General features: G+C 44.6%; 1 protein-coding gene across 7 annotated transcripts in view; it reads left to right on the top strand.

Annotated features, from left to right (window-relative positions):
- DZIP1L (DAZ interacting zinc finger protein 1 like) overlaps positions 1-23,715 on the top strand; it is a 46,449-nt gene that overhangs the window by 11,775 nt on the left and 10,959 nt on the right. For all 7 annotated transcript variants that reach the window (XM_024750724.1, XM_024750723.1, XM_024750719.1 and 4 more), the window contains 9 exons: positions 286-867; positions 3,437-3,521; positions 6,648-6,769; positions 7,446-7,607; positions 10,426-10,554; positions 17,017-17,079; positions 18,275-18,415; positions 20,694-20,724; positions 21,854-21,907. In XM_024750724.1, the coding sequence (XP_024606492.1) occupies positions 286-867; positions 3,437-3,521; positions 6,648-6,769; positions 7,446-7,607; positions 10,426-10,554; positions 17,017-17,079; positions 18,275-18,415; positions 20,694-20,724; positions 21,854-21,907 (1,369 nt within the window). The remainder of the gene's footprint in view (positions 1-285; positions 868-3,436; positions 3,522-6,647; positions 6,770-7,445; positions 7,608-10,425; positions 10,555-17,016; positions 17,080-18,274; positions 18,416-20,693; positions 20,725-21,853; positions 21,908-23,715) is intronic.

Genomic DNA, 23,715 nt, shown 5'->3' with positions numbered 1-23,715 from the left:
GACCTGCTATATGCCAGGCATTGGCCTGGGTGTTTCGCCTGCCTCATTCCTAACTGCAAGCCTGAAGAGGAGGCCCCCTGATCCCCAATACACACGGAGGCTTAAAGATATAAAGGATCTTGCTCCAGGCTGAGGATCTGAATCCACATTTGTGTGTCATAAAGCCCACACCCTTGCTCTGGCTGTGTCAGTGCACAGCATGCACACTACAGGCTCCTGCTGGCCAGCGTGGCACATGGAGCCACACTCAGCAGGCCTAACTTCAACCCTCCTCTCATTTTCCAGGCCCTCTCTCAGCTCTTGTGCCTGCTGCCGTGGTCTTGGTGGCACCCTTCCCCAGTGGTCAGCCCAGGGCTCCCCCCGTCCATGCAGTCCCACGCTACCACCGCCCAGGGCCTCAGCGACCCCCTGTTTGCAGCCTACACTCTCCCCACCTTCAAGTTCCAACCTCGCCGTGAGAGAATGGACTGGAGGCGCATTAGCGCCCTGGACGTGGACCGCGTGGCACGGGAGCTGGATGTGGCCACCCTGCAGGAGAACATCGTCAGCGTCACCTTCTGCAACCTGGACCGGGAGGTGTGCGGCCGCTGCGGGCAGCCCGTGGACCCGGCGCTGCTCAAGGTGCTGCGGCTGGCGCAGCTCAGCATTGAGTACCTGCTGCACTGCCAGGACTGCCTGAGCACCAGCGTGGCCCAGCTAGAGGCGCGGCTGCAGGCCAGCCTGGGCCAGCAGGAGCGCGGCCAGCAGGAGCTGGGCCGCCAGGCCGACGAGCTCAGGGGCGTGCGGGAGGAGAGCCGCCGGCGGCGCAAGGTGATCAGCGCCCTGCAGCAGCTGCTCCTGCAGACGGGCGCCCACAGCTACCATGCGGTGAGCATCTCTGCGGGCGGGGCTGCCAGGAGGGCTGTGGGCCCGGCCACCGGCCACCCCGGCGGCACCGCTGCCTGGCCCCTGAGGCTGCTGTGGCTTTTCTCACTGGGGCTGGGAGTAGATTTCAGAGATGCTGCTGGTGGCCAGAGAACCCCAGGGTGTCTCATCAAGTCTATGGTGTGTGTGTGTGTAGATTGTACATGTGTGGCAGGTGTGTGTATGAGTTCATGTCTCACGTGTGCATGTGTGAATGTATGCAGGGTGTGTGTGTGTGTTTATGGATGGTGTCTAAGATGTGTCTGTGATTGTGTGGAAGGTACATCTGTGAATGGTATGTGTAGGTATGTATGTAGAGTGTGTGGTGTGTAACGTGCTTGCATGTGACGATATATTTATGGTGTGTGTGTGTGAATGAAGGCTGTGTGTGTGTGTAGAGAGTGTGATGTGTAAAGGTGTGTGTAAGAGGTGTGTGACAGGGGACTGGTAGAGCCAGGCCTGTTCTGGAAAAGTGACTCTATTAGTCAGCCAAGTGACAGTTCATTCCCCAGAGTGGCATTTGAGCATTTGCGTTTCTTTCTATGGAGAGAGTGGATCAGGGACAGTTGCCCTTTAGTAGCTTGTCAGGTGGCCCGGCCCTCTGCCAGGCTCTGAGGATGAAGACAGAAATCATGCTGGTTCAGGTTTAACAGAAATTCATAGTTTGGGAGTGGGTGGACAGAAGGAATCATTAGGACATGATGTTAGTGGATTGAATGGTAATTGACATAATTAATATAATGTTAATTATGATAAAAGGGTCAGAACCTTTCCAGCAGTAAAGGACAAAACAGCAATCTAACCTGGCTTAGGCCAATAAGGAATTTATTGGTTAATTTAACTGAAAAATCCAGGGTTATGGTGGGACTTAGGTGATGGCACCAGAATCTAGTTTCTCTCTCTGCAGCTCTTGGCAATTCTTTGTCAGCGTGGATTCCATTCTCAGAAACACTCTGTCCGTGTGGCAGCAAGTTGGGCCACTGCAATGCCAGCATCTCATTTTCCCAGGTCCAAAGCTGGCATGGTGGAGGGACTAGTCTGGTGCCTGGTTTGTGAGTGTGCTGCTTGGGGTGGAAAAGGGGAAGCAGGGAGGGGTGGGTTGAGGGGACAGGCTTATAATTTGGAATAATTGTAACATATTCCCTGCCCCCCAGCTGCTATTCCTTCAAACAACTAGAAATTCATGTGTCACTTTAGAACTCAGGAGTGGGCAGTGTCCGTCAACCCAGGCTGTATCCATCTGGATTAGGTTTGGCTGTGGATGACAGGAAACCTCAAATTATAATTGTTTAAACCAGATAGAAGTTTGTTTCTCTCTCTCATGAACAAAGTTTAGAGGTAAACAATCCAGGGGTGGCATGTAATCGCGGACCCAGCTCTGGATTTGTTTCTCTCCAGCCTCATTGTGTGACTTCTGCCTCCTGGTCCAAGATGGCTGCCTGAGTTCCACCTCTCAGGTGCACATTCCATTCAGCAGGAGGAGGGAGGGTGAGGAATATCATGGCTCTTTCTTTAATGACACCTCCCAAAAGTGGTTGCATATACCACTTCTGTTTACATGCCATTGGCCAGAATTTAGTCACATGGCCACACCTGGTTGTAAGGGAGGAGGTGACATATATTCTCATTAGCCTCACGGTCAGCTAAAAATCAAGGTTTCTTTTGCCAAGGGAAAAGGGAAAACTGGTACTGGGGGACGATTGGCAATTTCTGTCACATTTGCCTTTGTGTAAAGACAGCAAATAATCTGCCCTCTTACTCTGATTGACTAGCAATGGCAGCCTGAAAAGCCGTGTGGGAAGAATTTTGAAGTTTTACAGTGAAAAAATGATATGCTGGATTGGCATTGTCTGAAATGCTTGAGGAGAGTGAAGTGGAATTTCAGATGCTATATTTACTACCCTTTGCTCCAGTGGTTCTCAACTCTGGGTGAGACTTGGACATTGGTGTTTTTTGAAAAAAACCTTTTTATTGTGGAAAATTTCAAACATATGTGAAAGTAGAGAGAATAATATAATGAACCTTCATCTTCACACTCTCCAGCCCAATAGTTATCAACTCATGGCCAATGTTGTCGCATTTGTTCCTCTACCCAATTTCCCCCGCCCCTGTATTATTTTGAAGTGTATCAGTCATATGAGTTTATCTGTAAATATTTCACTATGTAGCTCTAAAAGGCAGGGACTCCCATCCCACTTTTAAACATAAATGTAATACCATCATCATGCCCTGAAAAACCAACAAAAATTCCTTAGTATCAGCAAAGGATGATACTAATCATTGTTCCTAGCTCCCCACAGCACTGGTAGTGTTTTAAAATTCAGAAAAAGAAAAAATATATATATATATATTGGGGGGGTAAAATATATAGTATATATATTTTGGGTTCAGTCACTGTCTTACTCAGTAAATCAATCTCTTTATATATGAAGCAGCCCAGGGGGCCCAAGGAATGAGAGTTTTGATAGAGGGAGAATCCCTGGCTGACTCAGGTGAGCTAATCCTGCACTTCCCACTACTTCCCTCTGTGTAGTGCCACCTGTGTGACAAGACCTTCATGAACGCCACCTTTCTTCAGGGCCACATCCAGCGCAGACATACAGGCGTGGTGGAAGGTGGTGAGTCCAGGTGGCCCTCCTGGGACCGTGCAAGGGCCTGGGCTTGTGTTCAGTGGGTGAGGGGCATGTACACCACCAAAGCTGCCCTCAGAACCTCATCATCCAGTTGAGGATGGGGGGATCCCACATGGGGCGGGGAGGGTTTCTGACCACGTGTTTAGAGAAAAAGGGCTGGGAGTCAGGCAGGTAGGTTCCAGTCTTAGCTTTGTCCCCTTCTGTTATGTGACCATGGTCAGTGTTTCCTCCTCTGTGTCCTTCACTATGAATGGGGCAGTCAGACAGAGTGACTTTGGGGCTTCCCTGGTGGCACAGTGGTTGAGAGTCCGCCTGCCGATGCAGGGGACACGTGTTCGTGCCCCGGTCCAGGAAGATCCCACATGCTGCGGAGCGGCTGGGCCCGTGAGCCATGGCCACTGAGCCTGCGCGTCCGGAGCCTGTGCTCCGCAACGGGAGAGGCCACAACAGTGAGAGGCCCGTGTACCGCAAAAACAAAAAACAAAAAACAAACAAACAAAAGACAGAGTGACTTTGAAGGGCCCTTACCTCCCAGCCTTCTGGAATTTGCTGTTCTCTGGTGCTGACTATGAATAAGCTTAACTGGGCTTAATGAGCAGTCAGACCAATTCTTTGACTTTTTTAATGTCATGAGCTTATTATGACTTAATCACTGTAATTTTACTGTTTCAAATTCTAAAATGAGTAGCAAGGCTGTATGTTTTTCCTATTAAGAAGTTCGCATACTTTATATCTGTTTTTTGAGGTTCAATAAGAAGTAGCTGTTAAAACGTAAAATAAATATAGATATGAAAATATAATGTGATAAAATATAATATAAATTAAATATAAAAATCCCATTGAATAAAATATTTTTCCCTTTATTTTAATTTCTTTCTCAAAGAACAGAGTTTTAAAACAGCACAATTCACGTAGTTACTATGCATTTATTATATATCTAATTCTTCTTGGTTCTGCATTAGAGGCTGCTAAAGAAAAACAGATTTTCCACTTATTAAATATTTTTTTCTGATAAAGATATATATCTTTGGAGAGGTATTTATACACATATTTATAGTAGCTAAGAGCTAAGATGCAGAAGAACCCAAATGTCCATTGACAGATGAATGGATAAGCAATGTGTGGTATATAGATACAAAGAAATACTATTCAGCCTTAAAAAGAAGGGTACTTCTGCAATATGCTACAACAGGGTATTATGCTAAGTGAGCTAAGCCAGTCACAGAAGGACAAATACTATATGATTTTACTTAAATGAGGTACCTAGAATAGTCAAATTCATAGGAACAGAAAGTAGAATGGTGGTTGCCAGGGGCTAGAGGAAGGGGGAATGGGGAGTTAGCGTTTAGTGAGAATAGAGTCTCTGTTTTACAAGATGAAAAGCATTCTGAAGATGGATGGTGGTGATGTTTGCACAACATTATGAATGTATGTAATACCACCGAACTATACATTTAAGAATGGCTAAGGCGGTAAATTTTGTGTTATGTATATTTCATCACAATAAAGAAATTGGAAAAAACATCCTTTGATCTAGAAAATTTAAATACAGAAAGGTAGAAAAGAGAAAATAAAAACTGTGGACAATATCACCTGCAGTTAATATGTTGGTATGTTCGCAGTCATTATTTTTCTTTATACATATATAGTCATATAGGATGCAGTTTTGACACTGCTTATTTTCAATTAAGAATATATCACCTTTTCCAAAGTCAGTAAATCATCTTTGAAAACATGATTTTTAATGGCTGAATAGTATTTCATAATGTGGCGCTCGTAATATATTTCACAGTTGAATTATTTCTCAATTTATATGGGCTACTAAAAAATTTTCCTATTATAAATCACATGATGATAACATTCTTGTACATAAATCGTTGTGCGTATTCCTTGTTATTTCCTTAATGTAAAGTGCTGTAAGGAGAGGAAAAATATGTTCTTAAGGCAACTTCTGCTACATTAATGTTCATTCATTTATTGTCAGGCAGCTGGCTTCTCAGATAACCCAGCCCTCCCATTCCAGACTCACCTCAGATCACTTAATTAACCCAAATTAATTTGCACTGCCTCTAAAAGTTGCTTGTTTCTAAAAAGTCCCATCTGAGAAAAGCCATATATTTCTTTTCAAAGTAAAGCTTAAAGTTTCAGTAACAGTACCATCTAATAGTCTCTAAATGTACTTTAAAAAGTAACAAATGTTGGGCTTCCCTGGTGGCACAGTGGTTGAGAATCTGCCTGCTAGTGCAGGGAACATGGGTTCGAGCCCTGGTCTGGGAGAATCCCCCATGCTGCGGAGCAACTAGGCCCGTGAGCCACAACTACTGAGCCTGTGCGTCTGGAGCCTGTGCTCCGCAATGAGAGAGGCCACGATAGTGAGAGGCCCGCGCACCGCGATGAAGAGTGGCCCCTGCTTGCCACAACTAGAGAAAGCCCTGGCACACAGCCAAAAATAAATAAATAAATTAAAAAAAAAAGTAACACATGTTCAAGAACAATTGGTGTCTTTTTCATTAACTCTTAGTTTATCATCATGTGATTTAGTTAGAATATTCTTCTGTAATTCAAGGTTTCTTCATAATGCATGCTGCCTTTTTTCCACTGGAAATTTAAAACTACACCTTTAAACTACACTATATTCCTGAAAAGAGTGAAATTAAAACTACAATTATTATCACTATTTTAAATTCCCCTCTGATTGCTGTCAGGATACATAGATGTGTTCTTTGTATCAATAATCAGTGTGTACACACTATTTGGTATTCTGCTTCTGTTACTCTGCTGATTTTGCATTCACATTACCATGTGTTAGTACTGTCAAAATAGTTATTTTAAATGATAACAGTAGTTCACATGGATTGAGCTGTCCTGCCAGGCACTACGCTAAGCCCTTTACATTATCACATTTCATCCTCACAGTAACTCTCTGGGTTAGGTGCTATTACTATGTCCATTTTCCAGTTTGGAGAAACAGAGGGTCAGGGAGGTTCTGTCATTTGCCCAAAGTCAGTGTACAGTGTAAGTGGCAAAGCTGAACTCAGACTGAGGTGTGACGGTATACATTCCACTGACCTTGACTTATGCCGTCACCCTCTCTTCGAGTGGATCCCACAGGAAAGCAGAAGAAGCAGGAGCAGCCAGTGGAGGAGGTGTTGGAAGAGCTGTGGGCCAAGCTGAAGTGGACCCAAGGGGAGCTGGAAGCGCAGAGGGCAGCGGAGAGGCAGCGGCAGCTTCAGGTGGGTGTGGAGAGCAAACGGCAGGGGCTTGGTCACGGACTAGCTGGGAGGCCCATGATGCACTCGCATCCCACAGGGCCAAAATTCTGGCTGTTTCATAGAGCAGGAGACAGAGCTATGATGGCGTCTTCCTGGATGTGCTAAATGATTTTAGGTAGTTTGGCAAGGAAAATTCAATTACTTGGTCAGACCTGTATGGCCAAAAGAGAACTGCAGCTTTTTGCATCAGCACCTTCTGAGAGCATTTGAACCTGAATTTTAACTTCTTACAATATAAGTTAGCTTTTTGAGGACAAAGACTGGATAAGCTCCCAAAGGCAGCCCAGAGGAGGTACTCAGTAAGTATTTGTAGAACGAAAATGCATAAACTTGCCTCACTCCTTCCGGCATTTATTCATTCATCACTCCTTCCCTCAGCGTGCATTTACTGAGCACCAACTATGCCAGGCATTGTGAGGAATATAAAGAGAGAAAAGACATGATCCCCATCCTCAAGGGCCTTTACGGTTCAGATAAGACTAATCCCACTCCCTGTCCCAGCAGTGGGGACCGGGGGATGAATGTTCTTTGGGTCTCCATAGTGGCTTGCACGGACAAGGAGCCCTAGCAGTTTCTCGGTAAATATTGGTCATAATGTGGAATTAATGATTCTCTTGTTCTTGCTTTTTCTTTGTAGGAAGCAGAGATCACTCGCCAGAGGGAAGCAGAAGCTAAGAAAGAATTTGATGAATGGAAAGAAAAAGAGCGGGCCAAGCTATACGGGGAAATAGACAAGCTCAAAAAATTATTTTGGGATGAATTTAAAAGTGTTGCCAACCAGAACTCTATGCTAGAAGAGGTACCCAACCTAAAAGGCTTCTCAGAGTTCTTTAGTTGAAAACCTGTTTATTTGTTCTCAAAATTATTTCTTTGTTTGTACTAGTTCTCTGTCATCTGCCATTGGGGGTGGGTAATACACTGTGAGGCCAGGTACTAGAGGCCAGTGTCCAGGATTGAATCCTTGCTCCATCACATACTGGCTGTGTGATCTTAGGCTAGTTACCTAACCTTCCTCTGCCTCAGTTTATTTTCTGTAGGATAGGTTTCTGAAAGGGTTAAATTAACACATAGACAGCACTTAACATTATCTGGCATATAGTAAGAGCTCCTGAGATATTATCCTTATTTTCTCAAAGGGCTTTCATCACTGGACAAGAAATGAGGCAAAATGTAAATGAATGCATTTTTCTTCTAACGAGTACTTGCTGAGCCCTGGCTACAGGCCAGGCTCTCTGTTGGGGTCTGTGGGGGTCACACATAATAGCTAACATTTACTGAAACTTTTCTAGCCCCTGTGCAGAGTACTTTATATACACTAACTTTTAATCCTCATAACAACCAAACAACTATAACATTCTAAAGGTAGGTGTGTCATTAGTTTATTAATTTCTTTTTGAAAGTTCTTTTTTTAGGGAATTCCCTGGCAGTCCAGTGGTTAGGGCTCTGCGCTTTCACCGCAGGGATCCCTGGTCAGGGAACGAAGATCCCACGTGCTGCACAGTATGGCCAAAAAGTAAAAAAAAAAGCTATTATCATTCCTCCTTTACAGGCCAAGACACTGAGGTCGCATAACTTGCCTAAGGTCACACAGCTGTTAAGAGGTAGCGCTGGGATTTGAACCCAGCTCCTTAAACTTCAAAGCCCCTGCTCTTCTACTGGATATATTATTAAGTTTATTCAAGAGAACCTTATTAAAGTTATCCGTGGACTGTATCTTCCCATATAAACCTGTATAACTAAAACCGTATCAGGGATAATGTTTGTGAGGAGAAGTATTTTCAGGATGTATTTAGCTCTTATTTGTCCACTGAACATCAAGGAGAATCTTTTCTTGATTTGAAAATGAATTGTGTAATAGTGTTTCTCATGATCATTGCATGCTTTGCCTAAAGAAACACCTAGACAACTTTTCTAGAAGGGGATTGTCGTAGGATATGCGTGGAGCCTTGGTGGCCTCAACCTGAGACGGAAAGCCAAGGATGGAGGGCGGTGGGAGTGCAATGCGAGCTCTGCATGTGTGTGTGTGTGTGTGTGTGTGTGTGTGTGTGTATCGATAGTGACCCAAGTCCTCCCATTCCTAAATGTTCCCCCAGGGTGGACAGGGATAATCTGTGGAGGACAAGATGCTGCCCCACCATGTGGATGTCACACTCCTAACCCCCAGCTCCACACCCATCATCTCTGAGCTCATCTGAAACTCCCTGACTCTCATGCTTCCCCTGACATGGTACTCACTGACTAGACACATTAGATACCTAGGTATTGATTTGAATTTGGAGTTGTTGTTCATAAACCGTGTCCTCAAAAATCAAAAGGTTACTTTTGGTTAGGAAATTCTGGGTTGTGGTAAATGAGGACATAATTCTTACTACCATCCATGATTTCCTTTTAACTTGGATCACACTGTCCTAAACTGGAACATCCATTTTTTTTTTTTTTGCCTTTCCCCTATAGGATGGCTTCTGTTGTATTTTTGTGTTTGTGTATCTCCCCCGCCCATCTCCTCTCACCTGACATTTTATTATTTCACTTTTATTAAAGTATAGGAACCAAACTGGATACGAGATTCTCAGTGTAGTTGGGTAATTATCTTGTTGATTTATTTTTTAAAAATTCTGGGGGATGGGGAAAGAGATAAGATTCCATTTAGAGTGATTGTGAAAAACACTGTAAGTCCACTTTACCCCAGTTGAAAGGAAAACACCACGAAGGTTTGTGATGCCAAGAAAGCCAGCTCTCTGGTGTGTCATAAGCAGCAGTGTGAAGACAGAAGTGACACATCAGGGACCAAAAGTTGTGCATACATCTGATCAAGCATTTGACTCTACAAAAATATTCAAGGGGTTTAGAAATGGTTAACACTTGGACCCAATATTGCTTTAGCAGGAACTGAGAAGAGTTAAAGATTAGCAAGAGTGAGAAGTTAAACTCAGGGACTTAACTGTTCTCTAAAGCTTGAATAGGGCTTATGAGTTTGATATAGTAATAGAGATGGAGATAATTGCTTTTGTCACTGCAGTAGTGATATATTTAAAAATACAACCATAGTGGGGTGGAAGGGCACCTTGTCTTTGATCCACTTTTCCATGCCTTTTCCTTCACACCATATGCTATTAGCTTGGGGAGCACTAGGCTTTGGTGACATGACTCCAAGTTGTGAAAAGCCAGGCCTTCTTGGTGACAGCCAGGATTTTTCTTTGTGGGAAGAGGGCCAGGAGTCCTCAGGGAGTGGTCTGGAGTGCCTGAGACCCTCCTCAAAGCTCCGATAGTCTGATTCTCTTCAGCCTATTCGAGACTGAGGAAGAAATGGGAAAGCCATCAGGCAAGTTCCGGGTTTGAAGTCCAGCAGAATTTCAGCACAATGGAAATGACACTCTTGAATCCTGTTCTTCCATGGGAATTTGCTTCTCCTGCGCTAGGGCTGAGCTCTCAGGAGAACACTAGTGAAGGGGAGTGTGAACTTGTGTGAATGTTTGCAGGCATGCAGATACCTAGTGAGTTCAGGTTGGGGCTTTGTGGTTGGGGTTAGATGTGCCCTTCTGACACTGCTCCGGGTATAAAAGACAACATCATGATTAGATATGCATCTGAATGAAACTGCACCCTGATCTTTCCAGAAACTGCAGGCACTGCAGTCCCACAAGGTGATGAAGTCCAACCTCGGGTCCCTGCAGGATGAGGAGCCCGAGGAACGACTCAGCCAGGCTCAGGAGCTCCGGGGCCTGAAGGAGAAGATGGAGATTCAGGTGAGCTGATGCCCCGTGCCTTTCTTCCCAGAGCCAGGCGAGAACCATGCTGTCTTCCAACAGAGTTTGTCGGTTTTGCTCTGTGGTTTAAGGGAAGTTGAAAGACATCAAAGTTCTATATTTTCAGACCTTCTGCCAATTCATGAAAGCATAGAGTAGGGTTCTTAGGATTCTCAGGTGAGGCTGGTGACATAAATGTGTGCAGTGTCAGATTTGCCTGGGAGTTTTTTCAAAATACATTCAGCCGTGTATCTTACTGGACACCCTTGCCCTCATTTTGATTCCAACCCAGTTGAAAACAATTCTTAGAAAGTGTGACAGTCTTCTGGCTTTAAAGATATTTGGCATGGGTCTAATGGTGTGATGTTAAATACTTAACAACCGGTTGTCTGGAACTAAAAAAGCTTTGATTTGTAGCATTTGCCATTTTCTGTGGTGTAAATATTCCCACCATGGCTGATTTCATGCTGCTAATGTGAGGTCACTGGATATGGAACTGGGAAGACTTATGCACGATCTGCTGTCATGGGCTGGGAGGGGTTGGCCTGGCCTCCACTGGATGAACCTTACATCAGTCCAGTTACATATGGTCTGTATCACTGATAGTTCCATAGCAAGGAAGGGCAGTTGGCACAGTCATTCAATCATGTCCTGCTTCTGCTCTCCAAGACTGTTAAGAAAGAGCTTAACATTTAACTAGCAGAGGTGAAGCGTTTCCACTGCTTGATGTTTCAAGTTTCACATTTAAAAAAGCTGTTCTTTTTCTATGAACTCTTTCACATCCTTTGCCTATTTTTTGTGTTGATTTCCTTACCAATTTGTGAGTTTGTATAACGTATGGAAATTAACCAACCCTTTGCTGCTCTTGTTGTGGCTATTTTCCCCTGTTTTCTAGTCATCCTTAAACTTTGTTTATCATGGTCTTGACCATACAAAATTAATAATGTTTATGTGGTCAAAATGATCAGATTATCAGTCTTTTGTTTATGCCCACTCTGAGATTTAAAAAGAAAATAATCATGGGAATTCCCTGGCTGTACAGTGATTAGGACCCCATGCTTCCACTGGCAGGGTCCTGGGTTCGATCCCTAGTCAGGCAACTAAGATCCCACAAGCTGCGCAGTGTGGCCAAAAAGAGAAAAAGAAAATATTCCTGTGTTTTCTTTTTGTTAGTTTGTTTGCTCATTCATTCATCCATTCATTCATTCATTCATACATGTCACTTTATTGAGGTACGATTCACATGTAAAAAGCTGTGCATATTTAATGTATATAACTCATTGAATCTGGGGGTAAGTGTAGCTATATTTTGGCTATTGTGAATACTGCTGCAATGAACATGGGAGTGTGAGTATTTCTTTGAGATCCTGATTTCAATTCCTTTGAATCAAAATCAAGAAGTGGGATTGCTGGATTATATGGTAGTTCTGTTTTTAATTTTTTTAATAAGAGGAAAACAAGTTTATTAACATGTATACCTCATGGATACATGGGAGATTCCCCTGGGAAAATGAGTAACTCTCTTGGTCTTTAATTTTTTTGAGGAGCCTCCATACTGTTTTTCCATAATGACTACCAATTTACATTTCCACCAACAGTGTAAAATGTTTCCTTCTCTCCACATCCTTGCCAACACTTGTTATCTTTTGTTACTTTTAAAAATAGTAGCCATTCTGACAGGTATGAGGTGATAATCTCATTGTAGTTTGATTTGCATTCTTCTGCTGAATAATGATGTTGAGCACATTTTCATATACCTGTTGACTATTTGTAGGTCTTCTTTGGAGAAATGTCTATTCAAGTCCTTTGTCCATTTTTAATTGGATTGGTTTTTACTGTTGAGTTATATGAGTTCCTTGTATTTTGGATATTAACTCCTTATGAGATACATGGTTTGCAAATATTTTCTTCCATTTCATAGGTCATCTTTTCATCAGTTGATGGTTTCCTCTGCTGTAAAGAAACTTTAGTTTGATGTAGTCCCATTTGTTTATTTTTGCTTTTGTTGCCTGTGCTTTTGGTATCACATCCAAAAATCATTGACAAGATCAATGTCCCTGTTTTCTTCTAGGATTTTTAGGGTTTCAGGTCTTACATTTAAGTCTTTAATCCATTTTGAGTTGGCTTTTGTGTATGGTGTAAGATATTGGTCCAATTTCATTCTTTTGCATGTGGATATCCATTTTCCCCAACACCATTTACTGAAGAGACTATCCTTTTCCTGTTTTGTATTCTGGGTGCCCTTGTTGAAGATTTGTTGACCATGCATATGTGGGTTTAATTTTGGGTTTCGTATTCTGTTCCATTGGTCTGTGTGTCTGTTTTTATGCCAGTACCATACTGTTTTAATTACTGTAGCTTTGTAATATAATTTGAAATCAGGAAGTGATGCCTCCAGTTTGTCTTCTTGCTAAAGATTGGTTTGGCTATTTGTGGTCTTTTGTGGTTCCACATGAATTTTAGGATTTGTTTTTTTTTTTTTTTGCGGTATGTGGGCCTCTCACTGTTGTGGCCTCTCCTGTTGAGGAGCGCAGGCTCCGGACGTGCAGGCTCAACGGCCATGGCTCACGGGCCCAGCCGCTCCGTGGCATGTGGGATCCTCCCGGACCGGGGCACGAACCCGTGTCCCCTGCATCGGCAGGCAGACTCGCAACCACTGCGCCACCAGGAAAGCCCTGGAATTTTTTTTTATTTCTGTGAAAAATAACATTAAAATTTTGATATGGATTGCTTTGAATATGTAAATTGTTTTGGGTAGTATGGGTATTTTAACAATATCCTTCCACTCCATGAGCATGGGATATCTTTTCATTTATTTGTCTTCTACAATTTATTTCATTGACGTTTTATAGTTTTCACTGTATAGCTCTTTCACCTCCTTGGATAAATTTATTCCTATATTTAATTTATTTTGATGCTACTGTAAATGGGATAATTTTCTTAATTTCTTTTTTGGATAGTTTGTTTTTAGTGTAGAGAAATACAACTGATTTTTGCATGCTGATTTTGTATCCTGCAACTTTACCAAATTTGTTTATCCTAACAGTTTTTTTTTTTTTTTTTTGGTGGAGTCTTTAGGATTTTCCATTTGTAAGGTCATCAGTCATCTCATCTGCAAACAAATCATTTTACTTCTTCCTTCCCAATTTGGATGCCTTTTATTTCTTTTTCTTGTCTCAGTGCTCTGGCTAGGACTTCCAGTACTGGCTAGGACTTCCAGTACCATGTTGAGTAAGAATGGTGAGAGTGAACATTCTTGTCTTGTTTCTGATCTTGGAGGAAAAGTGTTCAGCTTTCACTGTCGAGTATGATGTTACCTCTGGGTTTGTCATATATATGGCCTTTATTATGTTGAGGTATATTCCTTCTATACACATTTTGATGAGAGTTTTTTTTTAATCATAAAAGGATATTGAATTTTGTCAAATGTTTTTTCTACATCTATTGAAATGATCATATAATTTTATCCTTTATTTTGTTAATGTAGTGTATCACATGTATTGATTTGTGTACGTTGAACCATTCTTGTATCCTGGGGATGAATCCTACTTGATCATGTTGTATGATCCTTTTAATGTGCTTGTATTTTGTTGAATATTTTTGCATCTATGTTCTTTAAGGATATTGGCCTATAATTTTTTTTTCTTGTAGTGTCCTTCTCTGGCATTTGACAAGGGTAATACTGGCCTCATAAAATGTGTTTGGAAGTTTCTTCCTCTTCAATTTTTGGGAAGAATTTGCATTAATTCTTTAAACATTTGGTAGAATTCACCAGTGAAGCCATCCAGTTCTGGGATTTTCTTTGTTGGGAGATTTTTGACCACTGATTCAATCTCCCTACTCATTATTGGTCTGTTCAGATTTTCTATTTTTTTATGATTCAGTCTTGGTTGGTTGTATGTTTCTAGGAACTTGTCTATTTTTTTCTAGGTTATCCAATTTATTGGTGTGTAACTGTTTATAGACATCTCTTGTAATCCTTTGCATTTCTGTGATAACAGTTGTAGTGTCTCCTCTTTTATTTCTGATTTTATATGTTTGAGACTTCTCTTTTTTTCTTAATCTAGCCAAGGATTTGTCAATTTTGTTTATCTTTTCAAAAACTAACTCTTACTTTTGTTGATCTTGTCTATTGTTTTTCTATTCTCTATTTCATTTATGTCTGATCTACTCTTTATTACTTCCTGCCTTTTGCTAACTTTGGGTTTAGTTTATTCTTCTTTTTCTAGGTCCTTGGGGTATAAAGTTAGGTTATTTATTTGAGATCTTTCCTTTTTCTTAATGTAAAATATTATGACTGTAAACTTCCCTCGTAGAACTGCTTTTGCTGCATCCCAGAAGTTTTGGTATGTTGTGTTTCCATTTTTGTTTGTCACAAGTTATTTTTTTTGTTTCTCTTTTGATTTCTTCTTTGTTCAGGAATGTGTTGTTTAATATCTACACATTTGTAAATTATCCCGTTTCTCTCCTATTATTGATTTCTAGTTTCATAGCATTGTGGTTGGAAAAGATTAACTTGATATGATTTCAAGCTTAAATTGGCAAGACTTGTTTTGTGGGCTAATGTGTGATCTGTCCTGGGGAATGTTCTTTGGGCATTTGAGGAGAATGTGTACTCTGCTACTTGGATGGGATGTTCTGTATATGTCTGTTCAGTACACTTGGTCTATAGTGCTGTTCAAGTCCATGGTTTACTTATTGATTTTCTGTCTAGATGATATATCCATTGTTGAAAGTGGAGTATTGAAATCCCCTACTATTATTGTATTACTGTCTATTTCTCCCTTCAGTTCTGTTAATATTTGCTTTATATATTTAGGTGCTCCTATGTTGGGTGAGTATATAGTCATCCCTCAGTGTCCATTCATAGGAGATTGGTTCCAGACCAGCTGTGGATACCAAAGTTCTCAGATACCCAAGTCCCTTATGTTTTGCACATCCTCCCATATACTCTACATCATCTATAGATTACTTCTAATTACTTATAATACCTAATACAATGTAAATTCTATGTAACTAGTTGTAAATATTGTAATACAATGTAAATGCTATGTAAATAGTTGCCAGCATGAGGCAAGTTCAAGCTTTGCTTTTTGGAACTTTTTTTCCAAATATTTTCAATCCATGGTTGGTTAAATCCATGGATGTGGGATACACAGATGTGGAACCTGTGGATATAGAGGGCTGACTGTATATTTACAGTCGTTATATCCTCCTGATGAATTGATCCCTATATGTAGTGACCTTCTTTGTCTCTAGCAACAGTTTTTGACTTATTTTGTCTGATATAAGTATAGGTATCCTGTTCTCTTTTGTTTACCATTTGCATGAAATGTCTTCTCTCATTCCTTCAGTTTCAGCCTATGTGTGTCCTTAAAGCTAACCTGAGTCTCTTGTACACAGCATATAGTTGGATCTTTTTTTAAAAATCCATTTAGCCACTTTTGATCTTTTGGTTGGAGAATTTAATCCGTAATCACTGTTAGGTAAGGATTTTCTATTGCCGTTTTGTTAATGGTTTTCAGACTGTTCTGTAGTTACTTTGTCCCTTTCTTTTTCTCTTGCTGTCTTCATTTGTAAGTTGATGATTTTTTTGTCACAGTATGCTTTGATTCCTTTCTCTTTCTCTTTTGTATATCTGCTACAGGTTTTTTCTTTGTGATTAGTATTAGATTATATAAAACATCTTATAATTACAGCACTCTGTTTTAAGCCAAAAACAACTTAACTTTGACTGCATACAAATAGTCTACACTTTTACTTTTCCTCCTCCACACCTTCCACTGTCCACAAGCTAGCTAGTAGAATCTAGAGCTGGTGTTGAGATCCGTGTGCCAGTACCAAAAACCAAGTCAGCCGTGCTGATTCCCTCAGTTCTGGGTGGGGTGAGGCAGAAGTGGGCCTCCTGGGCAGCATCCTTCAAGGCTGGGGCAGTTGGGTGCTCACTTGCTCTCACTTTCCCCATGGGAGAGATTGTGGGCTGAGTGGGTCTCTCTTGGCACTGAGCTGTGCCAACCTGGGTGAGGGGTGACACAGGTGAGGTGAAAACTGTTCTTCTTCCCCTCTTCAGTGTGTCTATTCTTGGGTTTTTTTGCTTCACCGAGGTGCTGGGACCTCTCAGCTGGATTCCCAGGCTCCCATAAAGGTCTCATCTGTGGGTGTTTTGAGAGCTGGAACCTCCTGGTCCATCATCTTGCTGACGTCACTTACATGTTTTAAGTTGAAATCTTTGACCACCTGGAATTTATTCTCGTTTAAGATATGAAATAAGGATCCAAATTCATATTTTTTTTCAGGCAGTTAACTACTTGTTTGAACATCATTTGTCAATAATCCATCTTCCCCCAGACTAAGATTCCATTTTTTCCCCATCTTTGTCTGGGTTTTCTACTACTCGTGTAGCTTTATAGTATATTTTAATATCTAGAGGGGCCCACTTGATAAGCATTTAATCTTTTCCAGAAAACAGAATGGAAGAGAAAAATGAAGGTATTGCAGGAAGAGCATGCAGCTCAGAAGAGAGAGGTAGGTCTCACTGGACCGTTTTGGGGAGCCTGGTTTCCCACGACGTCCTCTCATCCTGCCCTCCCCATCCTTCAGCCCCGCCCCCCTTGAACTCATTGGCAGATAATTTTTTGCTGATACTGTTCCTGGCTGCTGACCCCCATCAATACACGGAGGGGTCAGCCGCCCAGAGAGCAACTTCCCTGGCAGGGAGCAGGGGCCTCTGGGCCTTCTCTTCTGAAACCAACACATCCTTTCTCTGTGGTTTCCTCTGCAGTGACCCCGTAAGGTGCTCCAAGGAGGGTGGTGCTGTACAACTCAGAGAGCTGCCTGGTCTTTCTGTGTTTGGGCCCTCCTTTGAAACTCCAACCAGGAGAGACCCCGGTGGCTGTGGACCTCAGTGATAGTTCACGGGCAGCTCAAATGGAAGGGTTCAGACACTGAGACCAGTGGGCAGAGAGCAGCAGGCCTCAGGGCAGAGAAAACAGCTTCTCTAAAAATGTCCCTGACAAGGAGGCAAGTTGAGGAGGAAGCCGGTTAACAGGAGCCCCAGGTTCTGCTGCGGAAAGCTCAGAAGGTGAAGGTGCTTAGGTCTGAATCTGGTGCAGGATGGATTCCCCCCGTTCCAGTAATTCCCATCTGATGGGTTTATCTTATTTGAAACATTTAAAAATGGGAAATGCATTCAAGTTTGTTCCAAAAGCAGAAGAACTATATCAAGGTACATGGAGTAAAGTCTTACTTCCGCTCCGTTTCCATCTCCCTGTCCCCGACACCCACCCCACAGGTGACCACTTTTATTGCTTTCTTGTATTCTTCTAGAGGTTCTTTATGCAAAAATAAACAGTGTCATTTTCTCTCTGCTCTTAGACCGCATTTCCTTCACCTTTTGTCTTCACCTAAAAACATCCATTTGATGATTTTCGAATGACCTCAACTTGACAGTCCTTCAGTGGGTGGCACACCTGACAGGGAGCCTTTTGCCCTGATCTTAGGGGCCTGCATTCAGTTCTCACTTCTCAGGCACCACTTGAAATGTTCTCAAATGGGAAGGAAGTCAGTCTTGTTAGAAAGCCACCTGCCCAGGTCTGGAGACACTCCACCTGCTTCAGGTGAAACCCCGACCAGCGTTTGCCTACAGGTGCAGGCCCTGCAGGCACTGGGCACTCAGAGGTCCCTGCAGACATGTGACTGACCGACCATCTTGTGCCACCAGCTGCAGGAGCAGAACAAGAGGCTCCAGGCCTCCCTGTCTCAGGATCAGAGGAAAGCAGCTCTCCAGGCCCAGCGCCAGATCACTGCCCTTCGCGCCCAGCTCCAGGAACAAACCAGGCTCATCGCCTCCCAGGAGGAGATGGTAGGTGTGTCCCTCCTCCCAGCCAGGACCTGGAGCCCTAGGCCTCTTCCCTGCGAGGATTTCCTTAGATTCTTCTGGACTTATCGGCACTAGCCTCATTAGGCAGACTCTTTGAGGAGAGAGAAGAGTCCTCAGATTTGAGGGGCAGGAAGTGATGAGGGTGCTGAAGACGTGCCTGCTGTCCTGTGTTAGTGGGTTCACGGTACCACCAGAGACCTTGTGAGGGCCAGCACCTGGTTGATACTTTGCTTATCCCTCCGTGGAAGCCTCACTGCTGCCCTTCAAGGTAGACATTACCTTCTCCCCATCTTCATTTGACAGATGATGAAACAGGCAGGAGAAGTCAAGCGCCTCACTCGAGTCCACACGGGGCACGTTATAAATTACAGGGGTGAGATTCAACCCTCGCCAGGCAGGTGGAATGCAAAGCGTGTGCCCCTTTCACTGTGTCCTCAGACATCATTTCTTAACTAATTCCTTTTTCATAAATTGACTGCCTCTGATGAAGTTGTCAGATAAACTAGTGTGATGAAAAGGCGTCACTCACTAAGCACCCTCTCCTAGAACTGGCCCCTGTGACTCTTCATCTAGTGCAGATCACTGTCTGCCCAGCCTGGGCTCAGCTCCTCCTTCTGAGCCCCAGGTCGGTGGAGACGAGTATCTGTCCCCAGCTGGGCCCTCCTGTGGCCTCAGGTCCTTTGCCATGGGTCCGATACCACCCTCCACACAGCTTCCCTGGGCTGAGCACCCACTGTCACTGTCTAATCCACTGTTCCTGTACCTCTTGCTATTTGTGCCTTTCTGTTCTCCCAGCTGTACTTCACCGTCAACATATCTTATTAACCATGGCCCTGCTGCTTTTCTTTTTACTGTTTCTCCCCCAACACACTTAACTCTTCACAGCTGTGGCCGCCTCAGGTCCAGTCTGGAGGTTTCCTCCTTATGTTACCCAGAACTCTTGTTTGCACGTGTTTCAGTTAGGAACCCACTGGCTAAACATAGCAGAATAGGTTAACAGGGGTTTATTTTTATTGTAACACCAAAATAGGTGACAGTTGATGGCCTTGGTTTAGCTGCAAGATTATGCCATTGGAAACGCAGACTCTGTTTCTTTTTTCTTTTTTTCTTTGTTTTAATTACCATCTTCAGCATATTGACTTTTGTTCTCATGCTTGACTCTCATAGTTGCAAGATGGCTGCCATAGCCCCAACCATCACAGTCATATCCAATGGAAGCAGTTGATGAAAAGGCTCTTTCCCAAGACTTCTACTTATATTTTACTGTTCAAAGCTGTGTTATATGGGCAACTATAGTTGCAAGGAAGGTTAGAAAAGGAATAATTCGTTTTATACTTTCTAGGGTAGAGGTAAGCAAAGGAGGAATAGTTAGAAATGGATGTTGGATGAGTCATTCATCAGTAGGTAATGAAAAACAACTCAAGCCTAAGCAGAAGAGGGGAGACGGGGTGTCTCAGAGAGCTCGAGGCAGGGGTGCAGCCAAGTCTAGGAATGAATTGGGACCAGAGACATGAGTGTAGTCAGGAGTTTTCCTCTGCTGTGTGTCTCTTTCCCTCTCTCTGTATCCGCTTCGATTTTTTCTTTTACTCTGAAGGTCAGCTTCCACTCCGTGTCTGCCCTACATGGCAAAACAAACAAGCAAACAAATAAACAGTGACAACCAAAACTCAAACCAGTTGGCCGTCAAGAGCTCTTGAGTTCACATGTTACCAGTCCAGAATTCTCTGCCCAAACCTGGCTGTGGTGTGGGGGACTCGTTGCCACAAGGGGCTGTCCTGTCTGCAACTATGTGGAAGGAGGAGGAAGAAGCACTTCCTGGAAAAGAGGGGTTGAGCAGAGAGTCGTTGACCATCCACATCATACCTCCTCCCTCCCACGGGGCACTCAGCTCAGATGCCCACATCGCAGGAGGGGAGCCTCCCTTGCCCTGGCTGATTTCCACCAATTATACCGACAGTACTGCCTGTGTGCCTGCCCCCTCTGCTTGCATGGGGCTCCTGCCCTTCAAACCACAGGCCTCTCTGAAGAGGGGCATTCTTGTCTCCTCACCAAGGGAAAGTGGAGCATGGTGCCATCTCAGTTGCTGCTGTTCACCCTTGGTGCCATTGAGGGGCTGGGGCAGAGTACTCTGAGCTCCCTCTAGTTCCCAGTGGTTGGCATGGAAACACTGGCCGTCCCTGCTTCACAGAACTAGGCAGAGCCACCGCTCACAGCAGAGTCCCCTGCTGGCTGTAACCTGCTCTGTTCCACATCTTTGCAGATCCAGACCATGTCTCTCAGGAAGGTGGAGGGTAAGTCTGTACGGGGAGGTTTGTAACAATCGTGGCTATCGTCTTGGCCTCTCCTGTCTCTTGTCCCCCACCAGTCAATGTATAGGACGCGGCTGGTGGCAGCAGCTCAGGAATCTGTAGCGTCAGGCTCTCTGGCTGGGTGGAGGAGGGTGAGAAGACGTCAGTTTCTGGGACAGACAGGGCTGCAGCCCAGGTTTGTGCTGAAGGCGTTCCATGTGGCTGGCAGGGTTTCTTGCCTGGCCTGCTCTTCTCTGTAGGACGGTGGAGACGTGAGGTGGGAGCGGGGAGTGAGGATCTTGGGGGCAGTGATGGATGGGGCAGGCAGGGCTCCGGAACAGGCTCTTTCTACTTCACCGTGCCTGTGATTCAGTTCCATCCAACTTTACCTTGTTTCCAGCGTGTAGCGAGTTGACCCCAAATCTCTGCGAATCTGTGTGAATGTGGCCTGTCTGGAGGGTACGCCCTCCTCCTCTTGGGTACTCCGGCGTGCTGGTGTGCGTGCTTGTGTGTGTCTGATGGACACAGGCGCTGGCGTTTAAAGGGCACCAGCAACCTACAGGGGACCGCTCCTGCTTATGAAACCTGGCCCTTCTACTCCACCCCGCCTCTTCTGCCCTATGTCTGTAGCTTCCCTTCTGCCTCTCCTTGCAGACCCACACATCTCCCCCGTCCCCTGCCTCGAGGCTAGACATTTCTTTCCCAGCCTCACAACCAGTTCAGAGAGGCACTATTCCTATGGCCTTGATCTCCTGGGTGCTGGGGCTGGGGTGTGTGCCATTCATAGGAGCTGTGTGCCATGGACTTCAAATCCATTGTCCCCATGATTTAACATGGGGCGGGTATTATTGTTCTCACTTTCTGGATGAGGAGCCTGAGGCTTAGAGAAGTTCAAGGACTTACCGTGTCCTGTGCAGCTAGTTGGGGGGCAGAGCTGGAACGTGGACTCTGATCTTTCTGCCTCCAGGGTCCATGGTTGTGACTGCTGCTCCATCCTGCCTCTCTCTGCTAGAGAACTGACTCGAGGGCTTGCCGTGTCTGGCAGGGCACTCACACGCTGTCCCGTGCTTTCCTCTAAGGCGGGGATGGGGTCCAAGGCATTGGAGACACTAACTACTCCTGCTCTCCTCAGGGATCCGCAAGGGCCCGAAGGCTGTGGACACAGAGAAGGACTCTTCCGAGGAAGGTGAGGCTCCCTTTTCTTCCCTGGGGGCTGCGCTCTTCATTGTTTAGCTTGTCCCTGCTTAACGGGATCTGGCTACCTGAGGCTGGGGCATGGGAACTAGGGACGTGAAATCAATATTTCTTAAGCACTTTGTGCTTGCCAGGCACATGACACACAGGTACTAACGTGCAGCCTGCTGGTTCACCCAGGCTCAGAGAGGGTCAGTGACTTTCCCAGAGTTACAGAGCCGGCAGGTGGTGGAGTCAGGATTTGGCGCGGTGTCTGCTGCATAGCCTGTCCCTGGTGCCTGCCCCACCACTTGCCTGGTACTACCCAGAGCAGTGGATGCAGCCTCCCCGCGTGGGCTTCAAATGACCTTTGCGGTTTTATTTTGCATGGCGAGCGTGCTGCAGACAGATCACACGGGACCTAACTGATGTGCAGGAATCAGTTAGGCGCCCTCTGCAGAGCCCTGGGTACCTGCTGCTTTAATTCACTCCCTCTGCCGAGCTCCCAACCAGATGTTTCCAGGGAATGCAAAGGAGGAGAAGTGAAAAAAATAGACTCTCCTGAGAGGGTCAGGAAGAAGGAGCTCCCAGGAAAGGTCAGAGAGCTCACAGCCAACCTGCTGACCAGGCCTGCCTGCCCAGCCAGGCTGTGATGTGACAGTCCCAGAGCGACCCAACAGGTGCACCCAGGAAAGGGTTTTATTGGTGTCACCAAAGAGTTCATCGTGGGGTGTTTTGTTTTGTTTTTTAATGTAGTAGTTTACTTTTGAGCAATAATATAAGAAAAAAAAAAAAAAAAAAAAAAAAAAAAGGAAGGAAGGAAGGAAGGAAGGGAGAAGGAAAGAAAAGCAAAAGGGTGCACAGTGAGAAGTAGGTCTCCCTCCTGCCGGGCCATCCAGTCTCCGCCCAGAGATTCCATTGTTAATGGTTTGTCACGCACCTTTCCAGAGATACTTGGTGCAAACACAGGCACATAGATGTACGCGTTCTTTTCCTTTTTCCTAAACGGGAGCACAGTGTACATATTTTTCTGTGGTTATTGCTTAATCCCTTTATATAGAGCCGCTGCATTAATTTTTCAGGACTTCACAGTATTCCATTGGATGGATGAACCTAAATTTACCTAATCAGTCCTCTGCTGCCTCCCTCCCCACCCAGTGCGTTTAACCTTGGGATACAGTAGCAAAAATTAGAGTTACACAAGCTCCACAGTGGGGATGAACCAAATCCTCCAGTGGGGGCCTAGAGTTCGAAGAGAAGGAGGCTGAGAAGGGCGAGTTAGGGAGATGTCTCCCCACCCCCTCCACGCCCCATCCTGTTGCAGGCGGGACCCAGACCTTTGTCAGGCTGTGCTGTGCTTCTTCACTTGCTGGTCCCAGACCAGTAGAGCAGCATCCCTGGGGAACTTATTAGAAATGTAAAATTTTCAAATTCTCAGCCCCATGCCACACAGACTGAATGAGAACTTCTGGGGCAGGGCCCAGCCATCTCTGTCTGCACCCGCCCTCCAGGGCATTCTGGGGCTTGCTCTAGTTTGAGGACCGCTGCGGGGCCCACGGCTCTCTGCAACTGGCTGTACACTAAGAAGCTCCCAGGCTGCTTGCAGCTCCCTGGAGGACCATGCCAGTCCCCTACTACCTAAATCACAACACGCGGTGAGGGGCATCCCAGGCATCAGTAGTACTTAAACCTCCACAGGTGATTTCAACATGCAGCCCAAACTGGGGCTCATGCCCTGTGCAAACTTTATGGAAGAGCGTCAACCCTGAGGGGCAGTGGGGGGCTTGTTAAAACACAGATTGCTGGGATCTACTTCCAGAA

This window comes from Neophocaena asiaeorientalis, unplaced genomic scaffold (assembly GCF_003031525.2).
Source record: "Neophocaena asiaeorientalis asiaeorientalis breed wild unplaced genomic scaffold, Neophocaena_asiaeorientalis_V1.1 scaffold276, whole genome shotgun sequence".
NCBI classification, from domain to species: domain Eukaryota; kingdom Metazoa; phylum Chordata; class Mammalia; order Artiodactyla; family Phocoenidae; genus Neophocaena; species Neophocaena asiaeorientalis.
The sequence above is the reverse complement of the archived record's forward strand: the minus strand, read 5'-3'. Positions and strand labels throughout refer to the sequence as shown.